At 48.6% G+C, this 24,152-nt stretch overlaps 1 protein-coding gene across 2 annotated transcripts in view; it reads left to right on the top strand.

The window, feature by feature from the left end:
* Positions 1–9,327, top strand: part of LOC119382666 (Krueppel-like factor 5) — a 73,672-nt gene extending 64,345 nt beyond the window's left edge. For both annotated transcript variants that reach the window (XM_037650465.2, XM_037650464.2), the window contains exons 4-5: positions 1,671–1,730; positions 5,880–9,327. In XM_037650465.2, coding sequence (XP_037506393.1) covers positions 1,671–1,730; positions 5,880–6,067 — 248 coding nt within the window. In that variant the 3' untranslated portion in view covers positions 6,068–9,327. The remainder of the gene's footprint in view (positions 1–1,670; positions 1,731–5,879) is intronic.
* Positions 9,328–24,152: the final 14,825 nt, after the last annotated feature.

Below are 24,152 nucleotides of genomic sequence, written 5' to 3'. Positions count from 1 at the left end.
CCCTTTGACGATCGCGTCTAGCGACAAGGTCACGGGAAACGGCACCCACGAAACCGCCTTCATTACAGAAGCCGAGAAAGAATGCCGGTATCCCGGTGAGACAGTTCCAACACGCCGACGACGAAAAGCGACAGTGGCGCATTCCGACGGAGCAGCACTTGCCGTCCGACCGCCCCTTCTTTCGGCGGGCGGAACGATAGATCGCGCACGCGCCGTTCATTCTTCGCATAACTTGCGCCTACCAATAACCGCTGCCAACACAGCAGCGTTCCATATTTCCAGCTAAATAAAAAAGTGCTTCTATTAAAGACAAGCCGGTCACCTCGGGCAGTGCGGCGTAATGCGGAGCGCGGCGGCCTACACACGGGAGATGCTGACGAAGGCGAGCGACGAGCGGAAGAAGAAGCAACAAGCAACGGCAGCGTTGGGACCTGCCACACGGTGAATACGACGGAGGAGGAGGCACAGCTCGGCTCGGACATCTAACCCCCCCCCCCCTCCCCCCTGCCCTTCTCTTCCTACCGCGACAGAACTGCAATTTGAACGTCGCAAATTGAGCTGGGGCCGCCGATAAGCATCAGTGTCTTAGCTCACCCTCCGGGCCTTCAATGCAGAGACAAAAACGGACGGCCACGCACGCACACGACCGCGGCGTTCCGGAGGCGTCGCGGCGAACGTCGTCCCCGCCGACGGCCGGCCTCCGCTTGGTTCGCGGTCCGCCCAGACCGCGCGGCGAGCCCGCGCGACAAGCAAACAGCCAAAACATGGCCTCGGGTGAAACATCTGCGCCGTCGGAAAGCCTCTCTCCAATCTCGCCCCGTCCGATCGTATACCTCCGAGAGGCTGCTTACCTTTTTACTACCTGCCTTGCGACGGCGCGCAGTGAAAGCGTAGTGTGTGTACGTGTTTCTTTTTTTTTTTTTTGCGCGCGTGTGTGTGTGTGTGTGTGTGTGCGAGCGTTGCGTAGTGACTATGCAAGAGGCCAAGTCGCTTCCCCCCCTTCCCTCTTCACCTTCGGGCGTATACTATACACGTCCGTATAAGCGATATGCCCCCCCCCCCCCCCCCTTCCACTTGGTTCGTTATTTCTCGTTGCAAAGACAGCGTAACACCCCCCTCTCTCTATCTTGCCCCCACGACTGAAGATTCGTCGGCATTCCAGAGGCCACAGGGACTGAGATCGATTCGTGCTTCAGCAAAGCTGACTACGAGGGGCTGGTGAGGGGGATCACGCAGGGAGGAAGGCTACACGCGCATTCTTAGCAACCAGTTTTTCTCAATGAACATTTTTCTCTCTGCTCACCGTGGCGCTTTCACCTTTCTTCCACCCTGCTTCCAGATCGGGACGTTCTCTACAGCGTATGCGCGCCATGCAAGAGCCAACGATGAAATGAAATTGCCCCACGGGGGCTGTGACCGCGGCGGCACTCGCTAACTCTCTTTCCTCGTCTGTTTTGTTTTACGTGAGAAAGAGCCAGCGTTCTTCTCGGACGTGACTTTGTGTGCTTGGTTACGCCGATGCTGTAGCGTGCATATACATACATGACTGCGCCGGGCGCAAAAAGTAGAGTCCCTGCCGTGTCGCGGCGGAGAAAATTAGTCTCATATAGGTTGTATATGGAAGTATGTTCACTAAGTTTGCTCTTTGCCTGTTTTTCGTTATCTCGCAGGTTGCAGGAAGGTGTACACAAAAAGCTCTCATCTAAAGGCCCACCAAAGGATACACACTGGTACGTGCCCGCCTGTGCCTTCGTTATCATCATTATCACCATCTTCAACGTAATCATTACATGCATAGTTATGCAAAACTCATTCCGCACAGTTCGGCGCTCATGCACGCCAACTTACTAGTAATGTATCTTGCTTTAACTTGAAAAAGCCGATTACGTGAGCATGACTGTAACGGTGCAGAAATGAGATATTGACGCTTCGTACTTTGGCAAGAAAATCTAGACGTCCGGCCGCTCCGAATAAAAAGAGGGAAGTCATAAAGCAGTGTTGAGGTGCACGGTCTACCAGTGCCTTCTGCGTCCATTCTGGAGGATATACGTGACCCTGGCTTGCCGATTCTGTTCTAAGGTTACATAAGCCGGTTGTTCCCAGACGTAATATGTAACATCATACGTCGGCAGCTAAAAGGTCTCCGTGAAATCCTTCACAATGGCATAGAGAGATCCTTTGTCCAGCGGCCGTTGTTCTCGTTGATCGATCCCCGGCGCGGACAGTGGAACCATGGCTGGCCGACCCCTCTTGTCTACTCAGGCGGCGGATCGCCTTGACCGGCAGTCGTAAACGCTGCAGCCCCATTGATCGTGCTCCGGAAGTCACCGCATCCATCGTAGCTTTTTGAGACGACCAGGTTGCGCGTGCGGTGGTCGCTCGTGCAGGGCTCCGATGACCAACTCGGCGCCGGGGAAGCAGTGACAGGCTTCGAGCGAAGCTTGTGTGTGTCGCCCCATTTCACAATCTTAACGGCTTATGATCCGTGCCGAGATGACGTGCCGCAGGCCGGTCAGCCGGAAAGTGACCTTAATCCCCTGCTCGGTGTCCGTTTCCAGTCTTTTTTTTTTTCTTCTTTTCATATTTTTCTCTTTGACGACGCATCCTTCAGCCACGCTCATAGCCCAGCATTAGGCCCGCTCCGCAAGCAGGCAGTATTACGTCTCTTGTTACTTAAGCCGGTCCCGTTGTGTCAGCTAACGCGGTGTACGTAATACAAAGAACAGGAATAAACGCTTCCTGCGCTCGCTACCGTTTTCAACACCCCTGTTCCGTGGCTTAGCTGGAGTGACAACGTTGGGCGACATATCTTAAAGTGACGATGTCGCGTCATAGTCGCGTACAAAGCTTCCGCTGGCTGTCAAAGCGAAGGCGAGCGTCGGCAGTGTGCGGGCGCACTTCCAGGCAATGTTGGTCACGGAAACGCCACTGCCCCTGTCTCACTTTATTCATCTCGATGAGTATGGTGACGATCGTTACGTAAAAATCCAGGTCATTGCAAACCCCAGGCCATTCAAAATGAGCATCCGAAATAAGGATGGATATTGATACGGGGCACACGGTTCTACAGTTATTTGCACGTTTCAACGCTGTACACACTCACTATGCAGTGCGAGCAGGAGCTCGATCACAGGCCTTGCTTAAGGTCTGATTTGTGATGCAGAGTGATTGCCGAGCCTTGAATTGGCACGTATCACGTACCGTAAATTGTTTTTCTCCATTTATCTCGCACTCTTGCATGCTTATGAACGTTAATTTAGGGAGTGGCACATGCTTTGTACAATCCGATGCAGAGGTAGTGAATCGCAGCGCTGCTTTATTTTCCCGCACAACTACTCAAAGTGTCGATGGAGTTGTCCCGAATATGCTTCAGTATTAATACGTGTGGAGGGAAAACAAGAACATTTGGGTGATGGGAAAGAAAACCTGCGATGCATCGGGCACAACGGTATACAGACTTCGTGAAAATCGCCGGCACCGGGCGTGACGAGCCGTTTCCTCAATTCGTGCTTCGACAGAAAGCGTTGCTTCCCTATCACGTGTTTCTCTGGTATAAGCCGGTAATGACCGGATGGATTTGACTGGCGGGGTTCCTCTTGCCAGCGGAGTAGCTGATCTAAGAAGGGAGACGATCACGCCGTTTCTCACTCTGTGTCTTCTGTATTGATTTTTTGTGGGGGCTTAGATTATGTAAAATGCGGCTGGAGACCGTAAAGATACTGTGACCTTGACGCTTACGTCGTGGCACTATCGAAGGGGAAGAAAAGGGAAGGGAGAGGGGAAGAAGAGAACACCGTGGGAGTTCCCCAGGGGGCGACTCACTCCGACGGAGGCGAGTGCACTCCGCTTTCGATTTTCTGCCATCCGTATGCCGTAATTCTTCCTTCGCTTACGCGCGGTTACGCGCTATTCGCGCACGCCTTCGTCGTAGGCTTTTTTCTCTCGCGGCCGGCGTCGCAGTCGAAGAAAGGAAAAAAGAAGGGGGGGGGGGAGCTTGTTATTTCTCCCGATCTCGCCGACACAGAAGATTGGGGAGGGAAAAATAGCGATTGGGTGTTCATTGAGGGAACACGTATCAAAGACGGAACGGGAAAGAAATCGTGGGCACAAATTAAGAGGGGCGGGTGGGGAAGAGAACGAAAAAGCAACAGGACGAAGGACGCTGCATGCGCTGAGGCGAGTCGTCACGCCAGAGAAAGTCTCCAATCGGGCGTGAAACGGGGGGAAGTGTAGGTAAGTGCAAAGCGAGGTATAGAGCTCGCAGACCTACGCGCACCACCATGTATCCCCGATAGAAACCACATTATTCCATTAGGGCTCCATTCTGCGAGGACGTACAGTTGGGTCCAGTGCGTTCGCCAACTTTCGTAGTTTCGCCGTCCGTTCTTTGTAAGAAACCTCAGATTCTCCCCCTCTCTCTTTATTTTCTTAGGCGCTGCGCGAAAGTGACGCGCGCTTCTTTTGGTCCGGCTCACTTTGCGGTTGACAGAGGAGTGAGATATACGATGCGCGCCCTTCTATTGTAATAGGCAGAAGGCTGGTATCGATTGAATGGACGGGCGAAATCTCGGACGGGAGGTGAGATTGAAAATAGAAGGCACGCCGTGTCCTTTGGGAGTCGTACAAACGGACGCGATCCAGCCCTGCATTAGTCGGCTATACACCAGGAGATAACCGAGCGGGTGGCTATAGCCGCTCGCTCCTCCATGCATGGACACTGTTTTGTCTCTCAAATCTCACCGCATCTTATTGTGCATCGCGAAAGGTAAAGAAAGCAGTGGTTTAGAGATTCTCTTTTTTTTTTTCTTCTACGTCTGTGGTCATCTCGCTCTCTATTGAAAACAGCATCAACAGTGACAACGTGGGCGTGCACTTTCCGTTCGGAATGGAATAATTGTCCTCGTGGCGTCTTTGGTTCGGGCGCAGGTAACATCTGTCCACGAATAAACGTAGTTACGTGAGTGCTGGTGATTTGCTTCTTCTGCACGTATGCGATTCAGTTAACAGCACAGTTGCGGAAAGGCACGCCGCCACTCTTGTTAACCCTGCCTATAAGTGACGATAACTCGTATATGCTAAGAAGCAGGAAAGGTTGTCGGTGCTTCTAGTGCTTCAGCACCACACAAAAGATGCACATCCGTCGGGTCAGGACTGTACACAATCGCAACGTGGTCTACGAAGTTGGAAGAGCGGGCGGTTTCGAAGGATGCTTGCCGATCACAGTATAGGAGTAATAAACCAGTGGCCGAGCTTTAGTTTAATATTGTAGCCTATGTTGGTAACGTGCGTTTGTTGTAATTTTGACGCGTGCGTGCGTGTGTGTGTGTGTGTGTGTGTGTGTGTGTGTGTGTGTGTGTGTGTGTGTGTGTGTGTGTGTGTGTGTGTGTGTGTGTGTGTGTGTGTGTGTGTGTGCGTGTGCGTGCGTGTGTGTGTGTGTGCGTGTGCGTGCGTGCGTGATACCTGTGCGTTTGATGCGGATCACTATTAACATGGGAACATTCACTGCATCTCCCGTATAATCGCACAGAGACAATATAACGTTGATACCAATAGCTTAGGTACCAATAGTTTAGAAAGCGGCACAGAACGTAATTAAATCAGGTCTCAGAGACATTTTCTAATATGCACCCATCAACTGAAACCTAGCACGACTTGTTGATCATACTTTGGACGAATGCAGCGCGATTTTGACGAAGACAGGATACACGGAGAAACACAGACGGCGCTCATCCGTGTTTCTCCGTGTATCCTGTCTTCGTCGAAATCACGCTGCCTTCGTCCAAAATATGTACCAACTCTCCCAAGTCACAGTATTACTGTTGATCATCCCGTCAAATTAAATGGATCCTTCTGCTCTTTTTCTCCTTTTACGATCGCAGGTGAGAAGCCATACCTCTGCCAATGGGACGGTTGCAACTGGAGATTCGCTCGTTCCGACGAGCTGACGCGCCACTACCGGAAACACACGGGCCAGAAGCCGTTCAAGTGCCTAATCTGCGAGCGCTCATTCGCCCGCTCCGACCACTTGGCGTTGCACATGAAGAGGCACCAGCCCAAGAACAAGTGATCCTCGCGAGCACCAGCAGAGCGCTCTTCGTAACAACGAGCTGCACACATCGACTCGCGGAGCGCGCCTGCGCCGCCCGGACGCAACTTGCGAAGACCCCAAGTTCTTCGTCGCCCGCGTTCTGTCGCTTCCATGACTTTGTAGTGTACGTGCGATCCAGAAAAGCTTGTGGAAGTGAACATTACGGGATCCCCCCCCCCCTTTTTTTTTACTGATAGAGCCAGTGACGCGCCTCATCGTGCATACCTTGTCGTTGTCGCATCGTAGTTATGACGTGTGCGGTTGGTGATGTGGCCGCCTCACGAGAGAGACTGCAAAATATCAAGCTCGTCACTCGACAAAGTTTTTGTTCCTGCTGGTGGTGCCCCTCCGCGCTCCAGGCGTTATCCTGGGGATTTTTGTTCTTTTTTTTTTTTTTTTTTTTTGCTGAATTCATCAAGTGCCATGTCGGTTGTTTCGCGCAGCGCGCGTTGTGTTTCGAGAAAAGCGCGGCGCTGCGTTTTGTGTTGCGCGAGAAGATAGGAGTGTGTTAACCCCCCACGGTTACGTTTCCTGCTCTTCGCGGCCGTGTCCCTTTATTGAATGTTGTTGTTCGTTGTTTGTTTGGTTGTTGAGTCACGTTCATTCACGAATTCGTCACGAGTCATTTCTCTTTTTCTCATGCGCGGGCCCCCTAACGAAAATATGTACTCGTGCCAGAGAGCTGACCGCACGCTTCAGACACTGCTTACGAGTGCCTAGATTTTTTTTTTTTCTGTTAGTGCGCAGCATTCTTACTTTGTTGACGAGGCTCTTTTCCAAGAAAGTGGTACAAGATCTCCCGATTTCATTTTTTAATGTAAAGATTTAGTTCACCTAGAGAAAGGCCGAAGACGTAAAAAAAAGAAAAAAAAAACGACACAGAAAGTCCAGAACATGCTTTGTAACACGTCTTTCTTGAATTAATTTTATACAGATGGACGGAATTGCTCACGATGTGCCTGTAAATAATGCATGCGAATTCGTACAAATTTTCAGTCGCCGTTCCAAACGAGCGATTCATGCATGAAGCTTTTTATCGTGCCATATACATTGCCAGCGTTGTTGGCAGGCCTGCTGTTTCATTCGCATTACGATGCGGGTTTCTTTCCTCTTGTTATTCTACTTTTGCCACCGGAGAAAATCGGACATCGTCGAATGTATCATCGGAGAATGTTTTTACCTGTAACGTACATTTCCCAGTATGCAGCAATAACCGTTCTCTCCTCCCACCTTTGTTCATCGATCGATCTATTCGATGGCATTGGATTTCCCGCATCGTTTGGTTGCGAGGAAACGGAACAATTTAAAAGTCATACTAGCGCACACGTACGCACAATAACTACCACCACTTATTGTCAACGTGGATAACTGCAGTTCTGTTAATTGTATTTGTTAGTGTAGAAAGAGGGACAAAAGAAAGAGGGGAGGGAACGGCATTGATTTCAAGTTGGCTTTGTTCTGTTACCTGCACTACGCGTGCGGAGGGGAATGGGAGAGTAGAAAGGGAAAAAAAAGGAAAAAAATTAATGTATTAGCCCTAATGTGTGAGCCTACAATATGAGTGAATTGCTACAAAGCTTACGAAGGCTTTGCTATACACAGCGTGAAAAAAATGCGAAAAACCAAGAAAAGGATTAAGAGAGGCGTCGTTGACGACAGATTATTTCTAGTTGCCTCAGATATGCATTGATGGGTGCAGCTTACAGAATCATAGTATCGTTACACGAAACGTAGTTAAAGAGTTGGATACCGAGTACATTTCTTTGCTTTACCACGTAGAGGTCCAGCATTCAATTTAGTCGAGCTCGCGTAGAATAGAAATACGTGCAATGGACAGAAATAGCGCTGAAATTGCGTCTTCATTGCCTGACGTTAGCTTCCCGTGTTTTTTTCTTTTTGTTTTTTTTTTCCTTTCTTCCTATCAAAGGCGCCTTCCGTCGCCTGATGCGAAAATTGTTATGTTCGAAACTATCTAAACAGCCCCCGGGTTCATGTTGTAAAAAGGCGTTTATACACCCAGCAAACAGTGTCAGCATAATAGAACATTCCGCGCGCTTAGTCTTGGCTCTGAACGCTAAAAAGGTATCAAAACTCCCCCGGTTTTTCGTTTTGTTTTGTTTTGTGTGTGTTTTTTTTTCGTTGTGGTGCGGCTGCTGCATTACGGCACAACTTAGAAAGCAAGCAGACATTGAGCCATGGTGATATTCCGTGCATTTATCAAAACAGGTGCCTTATGAATGTTCATATTAGCTAGTTCGAAAAAACAAGGAAAATGCAGAAAAAGAAATTGAAAATAAAGAATAAGCGTGCCTTTCTTAGCAGTGGCCTTTCTTAATGAACTGCGAGCATAAAGATGCACGGAGAGAAATACCGTGCGTCCGCCGCGGTGGTATAGCGGTTACGGTGCTCGGCTGCTGACCCGAAGGTCGCGGGTTCGGTCCCGGCCGCGGCGGTCGCATTTCGATGGAGGCGAAATGGTAGAGGCCCGTGTACTTGGATTTAGATGCACGTTAAAGAACACCAGACGGTCGAAATTTCCGTAGCCCTCCGCTACGGCGTCTCTCGTAATCATATCGTGGTTTCGGGACGTAAAATCGCAGATATTATTATAAATACCGTGCACTCCATAGACTGATGAATGTGAAGTGCCTTTTGACAACGATGCAAAAAACCTACCCGCCTGTTACCCACCATCGTGCCTGAATGTTCTTTATCATTGTAAATTAATTATCATCTCTCGTTGAGCGTACTTAAAAGAAGGGAACACGAGAACACTGCAACTTGCCTGTTTCTTTGAGCGTGTTGTTTCTGAATCACCATGTACGCCCGCGAGGCAGGCTGGGAGTGAGTGACGTGTACAATTTCCTCGAGAGTGCTCAAAATGAACTGTAGTTGTGGATGGTATTTTATCTGTTATGCTCAATTGTGTTTTTTTTTTTTTTTGTCTAAGTGCCATACGTTTTATACTGTACATTGATTGCGTTTAATGGGTCAACGGTCAGATAAGGCCACAGAGCACCATTGTAATGTACATAGCTTTGCAGAGAAGAACTGAGATGTTTGCGCACAAGGCTGGGACGGGGCCTGCGAAGGCGAAGGTGGTGCGGCTACGCAATTGTTGGCGCCAGTGCGTTGAGCAAATAAATATTTACTGGCTCACAGTTGCGCCTCGTCGCGAGCGCTGTAAAATATTGCTGTAAAATTCTGCAAGTGAATAAACCAAAAGTGCCATCTTTTTTCCAGACTACGTGGCATTCATTCACTGCCTTTTTTCACCAGCAAGCGTCCGCCCACCGATGAAAACACTGCACTGCACATGCACACAAACAGTAATAAAAAATTCAGCCAGCCTACCATGCTGCTTGAATGCACAGCGTTCTGGCGCTCAGCGTAAGTGAGGTTGTGGGTTCGATTTCTGGCCTCGGTCGTCGCTGTCCGATGGGATGTGAGCACAGCACCGCTAGTGTACTTAGATACTGTTAAGTGGACGTTGACGGAAAGATAACATGCAGATTTTTGTTTTTGACTTTTAAGCCCTAACGGCAAAACAAATAACGAAATATACCTTATATGATGCGGTAACCCTGGCATAGTACAGGACACAGACAGAAGTAATAGGCAAGCTAAAATGCAGCGATCATAGGTTAGTGCGGGCGATCGAGAATAAACCTCAATCTAAGAACAAGAGCAAAATTAAACACTAGGTCGACCTAGATGAAATCGGGACAAAAGCAGAGGAATTCGGGGTTACCCTCGCGAATGAAGCTCTAGAATGAGGAGAAAATAACGACATAGAGGAAATAAACGAAATCCTAATTAGACTGGTTTCTGCAGCATCAACTGAAGTTGGAGGTAAAGCACCGAAGCAAGCAAATTGTCCCAAACCACGAAAGAATAAATAAAGAAACGACAACACATGAAGGTGACTAACTGAAGGCCTAAAATATAATTCGCTGAGCTAACAAAGCTGATTAACTAGGATAATATGAGTAACATAAAATCGGTGACAACGTCAAAGAGGTATAGAGGAGGCAGTAAAAACAGGGCGGCAGGTTAAAAAGAGTTAAAAGAAAACTGGTGAGAAAGGTCCGAAAATCGCGCACTAAAACATATTCAGGGCAATATGATCAGCAATTTCAACGACATAGTGAAGGTGGCAAAGGACTACTACTTCTAACTGTACAGATCGCAGGTAAGTCGCAGTTAAGTACAGCTCGCAGCTAAGTCCTCCGCTAAGCGTAAATTCGAACAAGACAGAGAAGTTCCATACGTAACTTCCAACGAGGTTAGAAAGGCCATACGCGATATGCCACGCGGTAAAGCGGCCGGAGAAGACGGCGTAACAGTCGACTTGATCGGTACCGTATCTGGAAGAAACATGCGGCGCTTTACACTCCATGCCTCCAAACATCAAATGTGCCAGTAAGCTGAAAAAAAAAAAAAGTCAACATAAAGGACTTGAGAAATTACAGGCCCATCAGTTTACTTTCAGTGTTCTACAAAATATTTACGATGATAATTTCAAGCATGATAAAGAAACATTTGACCTTAACCAACCTAGGGAGGGGTACTATGCAATGGATTATAGCCATGTGTAATGAAGAAATCTGCTGAGTACAACCAGCCTCTTTATATAGCTTTAATTTCGTAGACTACGAAAAGGCATTCGACTCTGTGGCGATATTAGCAGCCTTGGAAGCATTGATTCCACAAGGAGTTTTTAGAACACGTATACATACCTTAGCCAAGATCTACAATGCCTGCGCAATTACTTCGCTTCTCCACAAGAAAAGCAATAAAATTGCAATAGAGAAAAGGGTAAGACAAGGAGACTCCAATGTTGTCCACTGCATGTTTGGATGAAGTGTTTAAACAACTGGACTAGGAAGGAACAGGAATAGGAATGAACGGGGAATATCGCGGCAATCTACGGTTTGCAGATGACATAGTGCCCTTCAGCAACAATGGTGACGGATGGCAAAAAAAAAAATGTTACTGTGGGCGGCTTAAACCGAGAAAGTATAGACGCAGGACTAAACATCAGTATGCTGAGAGAGAGGCTGTCCAATAGCCTGACGAAAGAGTTCACGATTGGAAACCTACAATTTGAGTCCGTAAAGGATACCTAGGTCAATTACCAATACTGGGGACTACCCACGAAAGGGGCATTCTACAAAGAATAAGGATGGGCTGGATCGCATACGGCAGTCTCTGACCGGCAAAAAAGTATACAATCTCTGCGTACTGCTAGTCCTAGCATACGGGGATGGACCATGGTGGATAACAAAGAAACTAGACAAAAGTGTAAGGTTCACGCAGCGTGCAAAGGAACGGAAAATGGTAGCAACACGAATCGGAGAAAGGCCGAATGGATCGGGGAAGAGATGGGGGTAGCGGATATTCCAGTTGACATTAAGAGAAAGAAATGGACCTGAGCCAGCCATGCAATGCGTAGGACACACAACCGGTGGTCAGAAAGAGCAACAGAATGGTTACCAAGGGATCGAAAACGAAGTCGACGAAGGTAGCGAGTTGAAAAGAGTCATGAAATAAGGAGACTCGCAGGGATCAAATGGAATTAACTCGCACAAGACAGGGTAAACTTGAGACTATTGAGAGAGGCCTTCATCCTGCAGCGGACTTAAATGGGCTGAAAATGATGACATCTGCCAGACCGGACGCTGCATGAATGAGCAGGCGCACGAACACGAGATATGTTTAAAAGGTAAAGATGGGGCGTATTTGCCTGCGCATTGCCATGAGACACGGCGGGAAAATATAAGGATTCTCGTCAAAAGTAAGGGCATGGCCGCACCAGTGGCGTAGCCAGGGAGGGGGGGGGGGCACACCGGACCCGTGTCACCCCACCCCCCGAAATTTTTTTCTCCCATGGGATACAGAGCACAAAATGACACTAGACCACACTTCCCTGCCCGGCCCCCATTCAGATCAAGGAGGTGCCCCCCCCCCCCCGAAAAAAGTTTCGGCCTACTACACCACTGGGTCAGACGAAAATTATTGGAGGAGTGTTATACAAGGAAACTGGGGAAAATCATGATTCAGTGGCACGTCAATTTCTAGTCGTTTTATAGAAAGTGACTAAGATATGATGTGTGTTGGTAGAGGTTTTTTGATACGTTGCACAGTGCGTTGCTCAGACGAAAAATTCAGCGAGATTTGCGCGAAGCAACTGTGGAGGAGTTGTAGATCTTGTCTAAGGTGTAAGGTATGTATACGTGCTCTAAAAACTCCTTGTGGAAGCAATGCTTCCAAGACTGCTAGTATCGCTACAGAGTCGAAAGTCTTTTTGGGACGTTAAACCCCAGATATTATTATTATTATTATTATTATTATTATTATTATTATTATTATTATTATTATTATTATTATTATTATTATTATTATTATTAGAGTCGAATGTCTTTTCGTAGTATACGAAAGCTATACAAAGGGGCTGGTTGCACTAAGCAAATTTCTTCATTACACATGGCTACGATCCTTGGCTTATCACATGGCTATGATCCATTGCAGAGAAGCAGTTTCGTTGATATCGCGCAAATCTCGCTTAATCTTATTTTTCGTCTGAGAAGGGAGCTTGAGCAGGCGCGAAACTAGAAAAGCTTGCCTGCAAGGCTTGGACAGATTGTGCGTACACATACACACACAAATACGCATCCTGCTTCATCGCACCGCTTAATGCTGAAAAACGGTACGTAAATGATAAATGCTCACACGTATTCCGCGAAGGTTTATTGCAAAGATATTGTTACGTGTACGGTTGAATTGTTTATTTACAGGGCGAGGTTGATGGTCAAGTAACGATGGCGTCGGTAGTCTCAACCAGTTCACGTCCTCTTCTCCTTCTTCTCGCTCGGCTCATACCCGTTGCATTCCCGGTTCCCAGACGAAGCCCGCTGGGCGAGTCCGAATCACTGAGAATGTGTAGGGTGAAACCGCTTAAGACAGGCAACATGTACCAGCTGGGTCCAGCTTGACCGACGGCCAGCTGACGTCAAGCGTGCCACAACGTACGTGAAATCGCTCAAGCGATCAACGATGACGAATAGGCCCCTGTACTGGGGTAAAAACTTTTCGCATAAGCCACGTTTACGTTGCGGGGTCCACAACCACACCAAGTCTCCTTTGCAGTATGAAACAGTCTGATGGTGGCTGTCATAGCGTTCTTTCGATCGCTGCTGCGATGCCACAGTACGAAGGCGAGCGATCCGCAGGGCTTCTTCGGCAAGACAGCATTCTGGCGACAGACTAGTCGCTATGAAAGTCAAACGGTAGCATCGTGTCGATGCAGCTTAGCGGTGGACGTGCGTAAAGGAGGTAAAAAGGGCTGTAATCGGTCGTCTCATGCTTTGCAGTATTGTAAGCATAAGTGATGAACGGCGGAACATCATCCCAGTTTTTGTGGTAGGAAGATACGTACATGGTCAACATGTTAGTCAGAGTTCTGTTCGTACGCTCTACAAGCCCATTCGTCTGAGGGTGATAAGGCAATGAATGGCGGAACTGCGAATTGCACAGACGAACCAGTTCTTCTACGGAGTCCGCGACGAACTGACGACCACGATCACTAATGATCACACGGGGAGGACCATGCCGAAGAATGATAAATCGAGGCAAAAACAGTGCAACGCACGCAGCTGTCGAAGATGGTATGGCCGCCGTTTCTGCGTAACGGGTCTTATGGTCGACACATACTATCACCCATCGATTGTCGTTAGATGATCGTGGAAATGGGCCTAAAAGATCAATACCCACTTGTTCAAATGGTAGACGAGGCGGTGACAGTGGTTGGAGAAGACCTGGCGGAGAAGTCGAAGGGCGCTTGTATAGCGTTGACACTGTTCGCAACTTACGACATAGTGCTTGACGGTGCCTCGCATTCTAGGCCAGTAAAAGCGCTCCTGTATCCTGTTCAAACTTCTGATGAACCCCAAATGACCAGCGGTCGCATCGTCGTGCATGGCTCTCAGTATTTCCCATCGCAGACTCTGTGGCACGACCAGAAGGATGCGTGCGCCTTTAGCCGAATAATTCGTCTTGTAAAGTAGGCCGCCACGGACACAAAAGCGACCGGTGGCTCCAGGGCGCGTTGCAGCGACGAATAGTGGTTCCAAACCAATATCATTTTTTTGTTCTGTCTTGAAAGTCTTCGAGTCTGGGAATGTGGCAGAAATGGGGGCAAAGCAGTCATCAAAACTGTCTTCGTCACACTCGGTCGTCGTCAGAGGAAGGCGGGAGAGACAGTCTGCATCTGCGTGGTGACGTCCATACTTGTACGAGATGACGAAGTCGTACTCCTGTAGTCGAAGAGCCCAACGTGCAAGTCGTCCACTTGGGTCACGGAGATTCAACAGCCAGCATAAAGCGTGGTGGTCGGTGACGATTGTGAACGGGCATCCGTAGATATAAGGTTGAAATTTGTGTACCGCGAAAACAGCTGCCAAGCATTCTTGTCCCGTCACGGTATAGTTGCGCTCAGCCTTACTGAAAGAGCGGCTAGCATAAGCCACTACGTGTTCAGCCCCTTGATGACGCTGCACTAGTACGGCACCGATGCCGATGCCACTGGCAAGTGTGCACTTCTGTCGGCGAAGACGCATCGAAGTCACGCAATATAGGTCCCGACATTAGCAGAAACTTTAGCTGGCGGAACACCTCGTCGCAAGCCGAAGTCCAGTTGAAAGGCACGTCTTTTTGGAGAAGACCTGTTAGGGGATGAACCATGTCTGCGAGCCTTGGAACGAAGCGACGAAAGTACGAGCATAAGCCCAAGAAGCTCCTCAGCTCCCGCACGGAGTTAGGTGGTTCGAAAGAGCCGATGGCCTCGATCTTTCGTGGGTCTGGCATCACACCGTTTTTGTCCACGAGATGCCCAAGTACTAACGTCTCCGTTTCGCCGAAACGACATTTCTTTGAGTTTAAGATCAAGCCAGCCTTTTCTACGCAATTCAGAGCAAGACTCAGGCGTCTGTTATGCTCGTTCAGTGTGCTGCCAAAAATCACCACATCATCGAAATAGCACAAACAAATTTCCCATTTAAGTCCACGAAGTATAGTGTCCATAAATCATTCGAACGTTGCTGGCGCATTACAAAGGCCGAACGCAATAACATTAAATTCATAAAGGCCGTCGGGAATCACGAAGGCCGTTTTCTCCTTGTCGCTTGGGTGCATGGGTATCTGCCAATACCCTGCTCGCAAATCCAGCGACGAAAAGTAGGCAATCGATGACATCATCAATTCTAGGAAGCGGATACACATCCTTTTTCGTGACCGAGTTTAGTTTTCTGTAATCAACACGGAACCGCCACGATCCATCCTTCTTCTTTACTAAGATCATTGGTGCCGCCCACGGACTAGATGACACTTTCACAACACCCTTCCGTAACATGTCGGTCACCTGTTCAGCTATAACTGTCCTTTCTGTCGAAGACACGCGGTAAGGCTTTTGACGAATGGGGTGCGCAGATCTGGTGTTAATTCTGTAGTGAGCACGAGAACGTGGCAGTGAAGCCTCCGTGTCACCTTGTGTGAAATCGAAAACAGAAAGATGTGTCAGAAGGACTCGTGCAAGAGCGTGGCGTTCATGTGAGGGCAGCGACTTGCTGATCATCCGTAAGACCTGTTCTTCGGAACTGCTTCGTTGAGGGTCGCTTCTGTCAGACTGCTCCTCCTCGCTTAAAACCATGATAGCGCTGTAAGTGACTTCATCAAATTTAGCGAGCTTCATATCGTGCGGGAGAATAGCAGGCACCGAAGAACAATTGAAAGCCTACAAATTTGAGGCGCCATTCGCAACTGTCACGAGAGAACGCGGCATAAGTACATCTTTCTTCACGCAACCCGTCGCAAGTGGTTGCGCTTGCGCGTCGAACGATGAAAAATCGAACGCAGCAGCATTAACAGGAACACGCGATAGAGACCACGGCGCTATAAGCGAATCGTTCGATACGATAAAATAGTTTTGCTCTGGTAAGGATGTGTCGGCAAGAGTAGAGAGAAGTGCGCTATTCAATGTAATTTCACCTGTGACACAGTTAACGGAAGCACCACAATCCTGAAGAAAGTCGATCCCGAGATTCACATCATGAGCGCACCGTGGTAGAGCGAGAAATCCCGTGATGAGATCTTCGCCGAATAAAACACTTGCAACACAAATACCAAGGGGAACAAGACGCTCTCCGCTGACACCACGAAATGTCACACCACCATTCCACGGCAACATAACTTTCCGACCAAGCCTTTCTTTAAATGTCACACTCATGACGGAAACCGTAGCACCAGCATCGACTAACGCAGTGGCAGGTACACTATCAATTAACACACACACTTTGTTCTTGACCATCATAATAGGAAGAGGAGTAGTCCGCATAGACGGAGACTGGCCGGCGACCTTACCTCCATCGGCCGCACCGGCTAGCTTCCCGACGATGGTGGTGACGTAGAGCGTCGCCGTGGTGACGGTGAATGCTTCGGGATAAGCTCTGGGACGCTGCGTGTAGAAAACACGGTCTTCTCAGTGCCGATTCGTGGTGGTATCCCTACGAGTTCGTTGGTCATGCGTCATGTCATTGGGCAAGGAACTTCGGTGCTGTCGCAGCTGGTCGACTCGAAAGTCTGCGCCGCCTGACATGGCCGACAATGTGGATACAGCCGATGCAGATTCGTGGTGTTGGTTAAAAGCACAACCATGGACTGTTCGACATCCGCCGATTTGATGTGTCGTTTGAGTTCTTCGCGGACAATTTGCCTTACAATTACTGCAAAGTCAAATTGAAAACTGTAGCTGTCCTCAACGCTTGCTACAGTCGCAACATTTGCTAACCTGCCGAACTTGGGCGTGATGCGGCGTAGCTTCAAGGTCTCAAATGTGCGGCAATGCTTCATTACGTCAGCGACCGAAGCGAGACTCTCCTCGGCAATCAAGTAGTTGTATACATCCTCGGCAATACCTTTGAGAAGGTGCCCAACTTTGTCCTATTCGGACATACGAGGATTCACCGTCTTACACAACTTCAGGATCGCCTCTTTGTACGTCGTACAGGTCTCACCTGGCACCTGAGCACGCTGAAGCAATGTCTGCTCCGCCCGCCGTTCCTATTCGGGGTAGGATCTCCGAGGCACTCTGTGATTTCAGTAGCGAAGAGGTCCCAGGTTGTTAAAGATTTTCGTGGTTCTCAAACCACACCAGAGCAGTGTCTGTCAGGAAGAGAACGACATGCTCCAGCTGAGCCGTGGGGTTCGATCCGTTGCACTTGCTTACACGCTTATAGTGGGTCAGCCATTCCTCCACTTCCTCGCCGGATTTTCCAGAGAAATGGCGTGGCTCCATCTGACGCATCCAGGCGCCGGTTGTCCGCGCCGGAGGAGTCGGAGACGCCTGTTCGTCACTGTTGTTCGATGTCGGGATCCCCGGTAGTGTCGGAGGTAGTCGAGCGAGGCGTCGGATTCGGCGTATACCTAGCGGCAGCGGCTCCGTCGTCTTGATCGAAGTACCCAGCACCTCCACCACAAAACATTTACCGGTACGGTTGAATTATGTTTATTTACAGGGCGAGGTTGATGGTCAGGTAATGTGGCGTCGTTGTTGTTGTTGTCCTCTGTGCATGGCTCATACCCAATGCACTCAACAAGTCCACATCTTCTTCTTCTTTTCGCTCGGCTCATACCCGTTGCAATATTCTTTCAAGATAGTCTGGAGAGTCATTAAAAAAGATAAGGCGAAGCTTGCACTAAGTCGCGCAAGGCTTGAAACAGCGATACTGGACGATTCTGAAGACTAACCTGGTTGCTTCTAGGTTGTTTCTGGGCCTTAGCTAGGTGATACAGCTTGTTTCTAGGCTTTAGCTAGGTAATGCTAGGTTGTTTCTACGTTGATTCTCAGCGCAGAGAGGTTCGAGTTAAACTAAAGACAGTCACAGATACGACACGGATGTCCAAACTCCAGAGACAACCTCGCGGTGAGACCAAGCTTTCGCACCTCTCATAGGCCTACGTGCGCGTCATCCTTGGCGTAGGCCTTCCATCACCTCGGAGTCTTCTCGCAGCCGCCGTTGCCTTTCCCGTTCCCTATAGTATTCTCTCCTTGCATGTAATCGGGGTCTTCGGCTTGCAGTCGTCGCTTCGCAGCCATTTGATGGGCTAACTGTTGCCTTCTTCCTTTTTAGTGGAAGTTGTGTGTAGCGGGACTTGCCCAGTTCCTGTGGCACATACCCGTTTATGATGATGGTAGTTTTCTGATAGGCCGCACAGTGGCACATACCTATTTGATGACGATAGTTTTCTTCTTCATTTTTAGTGGAACAGTGGTGAGTAGTGGGATTTACCCAATTTCTGTGGCACGCCAGTTTATGATGATGATAGCTGTTTTTGTTTTTTGTTTTTGTTTTTTTGGTACGAGGTGAACAAGGAAAGATTTGCTAAACAACTTCGCTGTTAAAAGAAGAGCAACACAGTTCTCCCTTTTCTCAATGAAGCCTAATACTCGCGGTCATCTCGTGCAAAATACTTGTACACAGATTCCGATTTCATTGTTCTAATCATTCTGGTGCAATCGCAAGATAAACAATAGACACCCCTAAGGACCGACACCCATTATTTCGCAGTCATCTGCTGCACATCTGAACACCCGCACAACAGCGCATTCTCGATTGTGTAGCCGTTCGGAAGGCACCCATTACATGGGCGAGGCGAGCGAAGAATTAAGAAGCGCGCCCCCGTCTGAATACACGCCACTGCAACCGCTCTGTCCTAGAAAGAACCCAACCATCAAGCTTCCAGAGTTTTTCTCCCCAACGCCAGCGACAGGCAAGTATTTAACTCGCGCTTTCATTTCTTCCGCGTCAGGTCGAACCTCACCTTGACATTTCATTCTCGCGGGCCTCCCGCTTAGCTTTCGGTTCCGCGGCCACAATAGACGGCTGGCAGTGATCGCTCCGCGGTCCGCACGCCCACGAGCGAGACACCCCGCCGGCATCCGATGCTCGCAGCTAGCAACGAATCAAAGATTTTGGTTTTCTTCTACATTCAATTCATTCTTTTTTTTTTTTCGGGGTGCGTTCCCAATCTGCAGCTGCGAGGGAGACGTACCGCGCGGCTGCCTCGGAAGCTCCTCCTCCAAGTATTGCTTCATCACGCCGCACGCTACAGCGAGAGCGATGGTGCGCATGTCGACCAGTGACGCCAGCGTTTGTCGTATGGAAAACGGACTTCATTGCTACACGGACAGGTCGCACGTTCGTTTTCACTCATAGCCACTGCCGTATGAACATGTCGATAAAGTGCATTCATTGCTCGTATTAACAGAATCTTCTTAATGCTAAAATTGTTCAGTAAGAGAAAGTTTCAGCCTATCACGATGCTGGACCTGTCAAAGTGAAACCGGCTGCATGGACGACAGCAAAGAGCATTTGCGATGGAAAAATTCGATAAAACTTGTTGCTGTGCGAGCTGGCCTATAGCGAATATATTCATCGTAGGCGAACTAAAAGCTTTGTTAGTTTAGCTCCACGCTTGTACATCTTACAAGATACAGCCGTTTGTGATCAATAAAGCTATAGTGAAGAGTAGAGAAGCTCAATAGTTTGGCTGCATATGTCTGGAAAGTTATATATCTGCTTGTAAGTAGCTTGGCGTTTCTTCTGGTCCAAGCCTTCGGCATTTGATATGTTATGGCTTGGTTATGCTTTCAGTAAGACTTTGAAATAAAGAAGCGTGTGCCTTTGTAGCGCTATAGACAAGAGATATGCATTGGACAGAGAGACGCAGTTGTCGCAAACTGCAACGGATGCATATCCTCGAGGGCCTGAAGTTACGGGCCCGCAGTGAATTAAAAGTGTCCAGAAAGAATGGATTCGATTGAGACATCTTCAGCAAAGCTTCAATTCCTAATCTCCATCACCGAATATACCTGATCTTTGGTGTAATTCTTACAATATATACATCCGTATCACTTTGAACAGAAGCTGCGAACACGGTTTGTACATGAGAACTACGTAAAGCTGATCTAGTTGGCAAGGATTCATCGTAAAAGAAGATAAGGCGTGGACGCAAGAGAGCTGAATTCTGTTCTCTTGTGTCCGCGTTTGCACGCCTTAACGCCTTTTCCGACGGTGTGTACACTCGCAACCATAAACATACACGCCGCCGCGCTGAGGTTCCTGAAGCACGATTTCGACGCTTGGATAACCGCTCTATCTCACCTACGAACACTTCATCTTGGCATCACGTCTTTGTATCACATGCATGCTGCGAAGGCGAAAGGAGAATCAATGTAAGTGTCTCAAATGGCATCGCTATTGTGGACAGCAACAATCACATTGGAACTACGAGACAAACGTGCGTTCTGTGCCGCCACGCTCGCGTCCTCCGACGGGTGGGCATCGGCGTAAGACATACTCACTAATTGGCACCTACTCACAAGTGCTTCACAGTGATCTTAAAGACGTGAGATAGGATGCGAGGAAGTCAAACGCATCACTGAACGTGGGCATGGGCGGAAGTGTGTGCTGGTGAGGTTCATATCGGCGTTAGCAGGGACGCCATTCGCGCTGGCTAGCTCTACTCTCCTGCAACGCTTGGGAACGTTCTCATTTATCCTAACGGGGGTGGTCTGAATGAGCAGTTTGAAACAGCACTGCACATATAACAAAACAATTCCTGAAGAAAGTGCGAGACTGCCTCTGTTTCGCAGTTTGCCATCATGACAAGTCGGCATCCTTGCTCGAGCTTGTGTTTACCTGTACTCGTAGCAAGGCATCGCCGGTATGTGCGACGAGTGCTCGTTGTAGAAACACATAACAGCCTTGTGGCGCATTCTTATGTGGTTCTGTGTAGGACGGGGCTTCGATTCCACTTTACTGCCTGGTGAGATCATTAACCGCGACCTCATGCATAGTAGTTCGGGTCGCTGAGCCAACCTGAACCGGTGTAGTGGCAGCAATTGACGGGTTGTTACGCGCGTGGGCACTACCGATACTGCCGGGCACATTACGTTCCGCACTAACAGCACGACTGCATTTCCAGTTGCGAGCACGGGAACGTACTCCGCCCGTTCCATAGGCAGCGGTGAAGTCACAAGGGGACAAGGAGGGAAGCCCCGTTGCGAGGAACGAGTTGCGCGGCGCTGCAAACGTGACAGCGACCATGTAGGAGCTTACGTGTTTTTGTGTCTCGTGACGCGATCGAACAGCGCGACGCTGCGCTGGACGGTTGAAAAGATCACGCTTCGCGTCCGCCGCAGCGCCACACGGCCGCTGCTCTCCTGGTCCCTCTCTCTCCCTCTACGTCTTTTATTTAGCGATGATTCGCTTTCGATTCCGCGGCCCGCAGAGACGGCATCGCGCGCCCGCTCAGCCCTGACAACTCAATTAAGCCGAGGCACCCGCGGCGTCGGTGACATCGTCGGCCCGCTGCCCACGCAGGACGTCACAAATCGGGTCATTACCGGGTCGGTCCCGCCTCCCAGGGGCGAAAGGCGTGACCGCCGACGCTACAAGTTGACTGTGTGCCGAGACCCCGCCACCGTCGATGCCGCAAGACCGTAACCGCCAGTGGCCAGGCGCGCGGCATGAATCGCGTTCCTAATCAAACGTCCTTTCGCGTCACGGAAAGCCGGCGAGAGGCGTGCTATACGGTGTGAGTGGTTGCTTGCGCGCAGTTGTCTATCAGACACATCGACGAAACAAGAAAAATTGAATGAAAGAAAAAAATTTTGACTGAGAAAAAAAAAATAAACGTTTCTTGTTTCAAGAGCCGCCGTGTTTTCACTATTGCCTTGTGGTCACCGCAGGCCAAATATCCGTTTGTCTTTGGACCTGCAGGTTGCATGGTTGACTAGCTTTCGCTGGCCCTACACACCCTCGGCCACTAGCATGGCTTCTCATGACTCTTTCCGGTTCTGTTTCTTTTTTTTCTTCCTATGTATTGGGATCTTTCGGTTCGGAAAAGCCCGGTGCCATGAGGCAAAGGTTGTGCCGTTTCCCGCAGGTCCTACATGTGTGCTCCTATCCTGTGTTGCAGGGGTCTCAAACTCACCTCAGCTAGCGGGCCGCAGTCACGAATTTTAGTCCCGGAGGGGCCGGGACAGTGAAGGTAGACGCGATAGGGGGGGGGGGGGGTTGTCTCGTACAAAATTTCAGCTAACATTGCCATTTCAAAGGCGGCCTTTCCCGTGTATTATATATGGATCACTTCCTAAGGGGATTTGGCGTCAGGATTCCACCAAAACATTGATAACGATCTCCAGAATGACTCAAATATGAACGCCGATTATGAAATATATTTTTGTGTCACGGTTATGTTTCAAGACATGATGACCGCACGGAGTGCCCGAGTGCCTCGCGAAAAAAAAATATATAATGCTTCAGACCAGTCATGTCTCTGTAGGCCATGAACATACGTATTAAGAAAATAATAGAAAAAAAGAAGTATATTGGACGGACAGAGTTTTTTGTTGGTCGTGGCGGGCCGCGTGTTTGAGACCCTTGCTGTATAGCGTAGTCTCTGTTCAAAAACTGACCATAGGGATCGAAGACGGCAATATTCAGACATCTTCCAATAATTTCGTAAGTTAGTTGCGCAATATTTAACAAAGAGGGCAAACAAATTGCATCGAAAATGAGTCCTCCCGAAGTGGGTGGTTTCCTCAAATACAGGTTTCCATGAATGCCACCAGCCTGGCCTTAATCAATGAAGTCATTCTGGCCTTGTTTGTCAGATAAGACTGGTCCATGCAGGGGTTTGTTCCAGGAAGGTCTACATGTCTATTAACGTCAAAAAGTATTCTAAATATCTGTCAATGCCTGCATGGTTTCTAGTGACGATCGTTGAGTTCATTGGGAACACAAACAAGGGATGAAGAATTTTCAGGGAAGCTGCCAAGTCAACGAACTACTCCGGTTCTGCCGCGTGCGCATTCCATGCGCGATGGGCTACCTGCGTGCCGGATTATCTCTATAGCAGGATCATATCTTCGCACTGTGCACAGACGGGTCTAATTTAGTAAAAGGAACTTCGAGTCACCTAAGATCCTGCATGGTTAACTATTTGTCAGTTTGGGCTTGGCCACCATTAGCTGACATCGCAGAACTTCATTGTGTGTGATCGCGTGGGAACATCTTGGTCACTCAACCAATGAATGTAACCATCTTCGAAGAAAAAGCCACCCCCTGGCTACGCCACTGCTGTAGACTGACAAGGAGTAGAAGCATTCCACCATTGTCTTGCATGCCGCTGATTTCCCTCCAAGTAACTTAACTCGGATTAAACAGAAGCTTGACGGAAGACTAACTGGTTGCAAACTGTGCGAGTCAATCACCTTACTGTTAAACAAGGAGCTCGCTATTCTGTTTATTTATTTATTTATTTATTTATTTATTTATTTATTTATTTATTTATTTATTTATTTATTTCTTTCTTTCTTTCTTTCTTTCTTTCTTTTCACAGGCCAGAACTTAGCCTTAATCTTCGCCGTACTGTGCGGAATTTAGCATTGTTGGCAAAATGCACCGTATCAGACAAAAGGTACAGCTGGAGCAAACAAAGGGCGCCCTCAAACAATGACCTTCACCCGCGCGTAAGAACGCCTCGTGACTGATTGATTAGTGTCCGTATTCTAATCCATTGCACATTCGGTACTCTAGACCTGCATAGGAAAGCGCTCGATCTTTGGGATACAACTGCTTCTCGGTCAAACAGCAACGTGCAGTCAAAGTAATCTTATCGATTGGAATGATCATTTTCGGAAAATGTTGCTACCGCTCATCGACAAATGCCCACTAAGCGTTCTTTCTATGAACACCAAGCATAATATTTTTCTTCCTTTTTCTTCCGTTCGTTCGTTCTATTTGTTTGTTTACTTGTTTTTTTTTTTCCTCTGTGTGCTTTGCTGGTGACCTCACCACCTCACATCCAAACTCCCTTACTTCATTTTGGATGAAAAAGAGGACTGCTCGCAACTTCAAAAATTAAAAAAAGAAACTATAAAGGCGGGAGAACACGGCACAAGCAAGACTAGACGGAAAATGGTGAGGAGGAGACAGTATAG

The sequence above is a fragment of the Rhipicephalus sanguineus genome, chromosome 2, assembly GCF_013339695.2.
Source record: "Rhipicephalus sanguineus isolate Rsan-2018 chromosome 2, BIME_Rsan_1.4, whole genome shotgun sequence".
Lineage (NCBI taxonomy): Eukaryota > Metazoa > Arthropoda > Arachnida > Ixodida > Ixodidae > Rhipicephalus > Rhipicephalus sanguineus.
This window is presented reverse-complemented; position numbering and strand designations above follow the sequence as displayed.